General features: G+C 47.0%; 1 protein-coding gene across 3 annotated transcripts in view; it reads left to right on the top strand.

Moving 5' to 3' along the window:
• Nucleotides 1–5,554, top strand: part of Astn1 (astrotactin 1) — a 325,481-nt gene that overhangs the window by 266,624 nt on the left and 53,303 nt on the right. For all 3 annotated transcript variants that reach the window (XM_033762107.1, XM_019208353.1, XM_010630211.1), the window contains exon 17: nt 2,884–3,152. In XM_033762107.1, coding sequence (XP_033617998.1) covers nt 2,884–3,152 — 269 coding nt within the window. The remainder of the gene's footprint in view (nt 1–2,883; nt 3,153–5,554) is intronic.

The following is a 5,554-nucleotide window of genomic DNA, read 5'->3' as shown; positions in this document are numbered from 1 at the left end:
ACACTCCATCACTTGTCAGGAACATGATGGTCATGCCTGCTGTCTTCGGGCTAAGGGAGACTTATCTGGGCTTTCACCACCGGACTCCATCATTTTAAGAAGTGTTTCCCATTTGTGCCTTCACTGCACATAGATGGTGCATTTCCTCTTTGGAAAATCTCTCTCACACACATCTCCACTCTTTGCTGGAACCTAGATAGATGGCTTTGGGAGCCCACCCTGTTCATGGATTCGACCCAAATCCAGCTCTTCTCTCCACAGCTGCATCCAGTGGGATGGAGGAGCAGGGGGCGCTCGGCTTTGGCCTCTAGCAGAGTCCTTGTCTATGGACCCTAATATTCTCAGGAGATGGGAAGGAGGGTTTGGTGGCTTCCTCCTTCCCAAGCGACTCCTCTCCGGTGTTGCCACATACTCACGGCTGAGGGGTGCTTAGAGGGGCTAGCTGCATCTGGATTTTAACCGATGTAACGGGAAGGCAGCAGCAAGGGGATCAAGCCCTCATGTTTAGAGCAATGACAGCCTTAATGACTTGAGGTCGGGGCTGTCAACCCGCACAGCCAACGGCGGGTGCCCTCGCAGTGCCCCCTAGTGGCACATGTGACCGTCAGTCACATCCTTGAGTTTAGGGGTGTGAGAGTGCCCTGGGCATTTTACTAAAGGTGAGAGAAAAGGAATTTGGTGGCATGTTATTTTCCCTTTGAAGTAACTTTTACTCTATGTTAAGGATATTGAGGGGGGATTTTTATTTCCCCTTGTGAGTTCTATTTCTCTGTAATTATCCTGTCATTATCTTCTGCTTCTCATTATATTTTTCTCCTTAGGATAAGTAGTATGTAATTGTTTTACTTCTTAAATTTTTATTATCCAATTGAAAACATTTAGAACATCCACAAAAATTGTTAAAATAACCACGTGTTACTTTTTTCCTGGAGTTTATGTTCTGTGATGCCAACGCGCTCTCGAATTAAATGTAGGGCTCCGTGACATTTTAGATTTGATACCACCATCTAGTGGTCATTTTCTGAAATGCTTTTAGCAGCCTCGAACAAAGTGTTACCCAAGGAAGGGGGGGAGGGCAGGGACAAGAGGAAAAAATGAGAACCAAGACCTGTCGTGTAAAGGTACAAGATCCCAATAATGAATGTAACTGTACTGTATACCTAGAATGTACCAATAAACTCAATAAAAATAGATAAATAGAACAGACAATGAAAAAAGAAAGAAAATGCCTGATTGTAAGGTGCCTGAGTCGACCAACAGACCCTTCTATCCCTTTAGCATGATTCCATGGCAAAATTTCAATAATCATATTTTTAAAAGAAATACTACATCTTGTTTGTTTGTTTTTAAAATATTCATTCCCTTTCCCAGGGAATGAGGCATATTTGTCCAGCAATTCAACCAAGGGTCCAGTGACCTGAATGTGCCTCAGGTGATCCCTGCCTAGTCATCTGGGGTCTCAAGAAGCCAGCAGGCCTAGCCAGGAACTGGTTTGATCAGGATGCTCCCAAGCCATGGCGGTGTCAGGGGCACAGGCCTCAGTGTCGATAAGGATGTCCCGTGGGTGGAGGGACTTTGTGGCTAGTTGTTGCGTCCTGAGCGTCCTTTCGAAGTCACCGTTCTGGAATTTGGTGTCTGCCTTTAAGCACTTATAATCCAGGAAAGACTTAAGCTCGACTCTGGCTCTGTTGTTAAAGAGAATGAAAATATTAAATCAATTATTTCCCATAGTTCCAGTCACTGAGTCTGTCTTTTGCCTTTGCACGAGAGGAGAGACCTATGTCAGGGGAGCTGCTGTGTGAAAATGCCTCTTTCCTATGACGACTACATAGACTTGGGAGCAGTGCTGACATGCCTCTGGATGTTTCCAAATTGGCTCCTTTTCCACTGCACACAAGAGGAGGGTGGCAGGAGGTCCCTGGACCCTGTAGGCAAGAACTCTTTGAAGGAGTTGATGAGTTGCATCACACAGTCACTTTCTGGGACCAGTTTGTGCACCTTTCCAGCTGGTCCACCCAGAGATCCTGCCTGTCAAGTACTGCGTTCTTGAGGAGGCCAAGGAGACCAGAACGAATGTTCTGTATTGGCCGAGTGTTTCCCACACTGCTTCTCTGAGATTTTCTCCTGATTGCCACAGCTGTTGTGCCAGAGGAGCTCTAAATCTCTTAAGGAAGCCACTGCTTTTGGTCAGCAGACTCTTAGAGTTAAAGTTAAATGGACATTCACAATGACTGGGAAAAGAAACATCAAGTAGTGCTTTCTTATGTGGGGGGAAAAATATTATCCTCTGGTAGGTAGTTCCTGTGTTTATCACCTCAAACATGTTAAGTGTTCCTTTAAGTACCTTTTACTCATCAAACGAGAATGCAAGTCTTTTTGAAAAAGTAAAAATTCCCACCCATCTCCAATAAATGGACTATGAAGCTAAGAAATTGTGATCTTGCTTCATGACCTAAAGACTTTGGAATCAGAAAAAAAAAAAAGTTGACTCAAATTCTAACTCTTACAATATACTAGCTGTATGACCTTGAGGCTGCTGATCTCACTTTACTCATCCATAAAATGGGTACAATGATAGAACTCTGTGTACATCATGGTTTTTAAAGAGATCTTGAACCCATCTCACTTTCATGATACTGGCTCCGTAAATCTTAGCTATCTGTATGATTGAAACTTTGGGTTGATAGAGGTCAGCCACTGTGGTGTGTGCACTGTAATCACTGTCCATTCATTTATTTCTCCGTGGTAGAGGTAGTTCCAATGAATATCTCCTAATTTAAATATGAAGAATTGGTCAGACCCCAGAACTCATAGGCCACGAGCTCATGACAGTCCTTGGTGTCTCCACTTTCTCACTACTGCTTTTTATCTTGTGTCTGGCAGGCAACTCCCCATCGGATGAGTCAGAGGAGCGGGAAAGAGACCCCAAGGTGCTGACATTCCCAGAATACATTGCAAGCCTGTCAGACTCTGGCACCAAGCGCATGGCGGCTGGAGTCCGCATGGAGTGCCAGAGCAAGGGGCGTTGTCCCTCTTCGTGTCCCTTGTGCCATGTGACATCCAGCCCTGACACTCCGGCTGAGCCAGTCCTGCTGGAGGTGACCAGAGCAGCCCCCATCTATGAACTGGTGACTAACAATCAGACCCAGAGGGTAAGAGGCCTGGGGTGCTTGTGTCCGGGAGGCATCAGCCACACAGAGGGCTTTCCAAGTGGCCTGAGGAAGTGACAGGGTGCAGCTGAGCTCTATGCTAGAATTTGGATAGGGAGACGTTTTGTTTAGCTAACCCAGGGACTTTATTAAGTCAAATCAGTACATCCACAACACCCACAGTAATATAATTCAGGAACCAAAGCTGAGAGCACTTGTGGAGTCTAAGCAAAAAAAGGCTGGAAGGAAGTTGGTACATAGGTTAGGTTTGCGATCACCAAAGTTGTTGTTGGAGAGCCCTTGAGGCTCAGCTCTGTCTCACCTTGTCGGCGTGGGTGATGGGCCGGCTCCCTGATGACCCCCAAGCTGGCAGCCAGAGAGGAGATCATCAAGTGCAAATCCTAGAGGAAGGGTCTGCAGCCTCAGTCCAAGGGGTTGGCTTCCTGCCCATCATTTACTCTGAGAACAAAATGCCACAACCACACAGACCCTTCTTCCTTTTATTATGTTGCTAGGTCATGACCTTTCCCAGCCACTCTTATTTGCCTCTGCCTCTGCTTTTCACTTTCCAAAGATGTCAGGAATAAAATTAATAGACCCCAAAGGATAAGCTGGGGGAAGGGGCAGAGACAGTGACCAAGCCCTCAGGCGCCTCTCGGACACTCAGATGTCAGGGTGTCAACACACGGGCGACAGCAGCATAAGGCAGCTCCTCGTGGGGGACCCCAGAGATGTGGGCAGAGGGAAGTAGGCGTGGAGACAAGACAAAACAGGAGTCGCAGCATAGGCTGCTTACCTGAGCAGTGTGCCCATCCAGGTGGGGTGATAATTGCTTTCCTTTTTCTCTTTGAAGGGACACCTGCTGCGTGACAGTTTGTTTCATAGGTGTTGCTCAGACCAACAGGAGGGATTTGGCATGTGTGTTTCTGTCGCCTACCTGCCTCTACCATAGAGATTTCCCCGGGTGTTTGAAAATATGTTTTTTCACAGGAATGAAAAGACAAATTGTTCCTGTGGATTCCTCCTGAATCTGATAGAGCAGCGGTGGGGAAAGGAGAGGAAGAGAAGAGACCACTGCAGGGGGGCTTGAAAGGAGGGACGTGGAGGGGCTTGGTCACCTGGAGACCCTAAGCTGCCGTGGTTTAATCCCCCGCCAGCTCTCCCATTGCTCACCCCGCTTTGTCTTCCCCAAAGCTGCTGCAGCTGATAACTCGGGATTGTCTGAGCCTCTTGCCTGGGGGCCAGTGTGTCCGGAACAATCCTAAGAGGCTACAGAATAGACAAGTACTTGGTGAGAACACAGGGCTGTGTCTCTGCTTTCTGCAGCAAAATGAATCAGTGCACAGAGTTTATCATCAGTTGCCCCTTCGCTGTGTCCCTTACCTGCCTCACGTCAGCTCTTCCTTTCCTCTCTGCACCGACCAGGGGTGGGGAGATGATTTTGAGCACTTTAACATCTAAGCTCATAGACAAGGGGTCCTAGTTGGAGCTCATTCCCCAACATGTGCTTTTTTCCTTGCCTTCTTCCCTAAGGCGTAGTCTGTTTCTATCATCCTGTGTTCCTTGGGGTTTCCTTCTGATTTTGAGCCTGCAGTGGTTGGGTGCTAAGTCAAAGCATTAGAAACTCAGCATGTGTTGTTATTTCTGCCTCTCCGAGAGGCAGATCTCTTTGGGATCATTTTCTAACTTCTCTTGGTCTCACTATCCTCCTTCTGCTGAACTGGATCAACTCTGATGCCGCATTTCAGTGTAATCTATAACTGAGATAAAGTAACCATTCAACCAATTCAACCAATCCAACAAACGGAAGCTCACCTTTTCCTACCCCAAACTCATGACTTTTGTGCCCCCATTTCAGTGATTGGCACCACCTTTGGAGAGTAAGGATGCTTCCTAGGATTTCCTTGTCATTCCTAACATCCATTCCATCACCAAGAATGACAAACATCTCTCTTTCTATGAGACTCTTCTCACAGCCTAACTACCCACTGTGATATCAGGCTTGCCTCTGATTATAGTAGCCCTCTTACTGATCTGCCTATTAGATTACCCACAGCTACTGTCTAATATGGACTTCTGACCATGTTGCATCAAAGTAATTTACTGGCTGTGCAGATGGGATACGATCTAGATTTCGGAGCACATCATTACAAGGCAATGCGCGGTTCCATTCGCCTTCACTTATACGGTTAGGTTGTGACTTACTGCTCTCTACCTCCTATTCTATTTTCCGGTCACTGGGATGATTACCCTACCCCCACAACTTAGAGGAGGACAGGTTAATTTTGGCTCACGGGTTAGTGGGTTCAGCCCATGGCCGGCTGGCTCCAAGGTAGAATTGGTGTGACGGATGCATGGCAGATGACAGCTGCTCACCACATGGCAGCCAGGAAGCAGAGAGAGAG

Source organism: Fukomys damarensis, unplaced genomic scaffold (assembly GCF_012274545.1).
Source record: "Fukomys damarensis isolate Sample0158 unplaced genomic scaffold, DMR_v1.0_HiC HiC_scaffold_11, whole genome shotgun sequence".
Taxonomy (NCBI): domain Eukaryota; kingdom Metazoa; phylum Chordata; class Mammalia; order Rodentia; family Bathyergidae; genus Fukomys; species Fukomys damarensis.
This window is presented reverse-complemented; position numbering and strand designations above follow the sequence as displayed.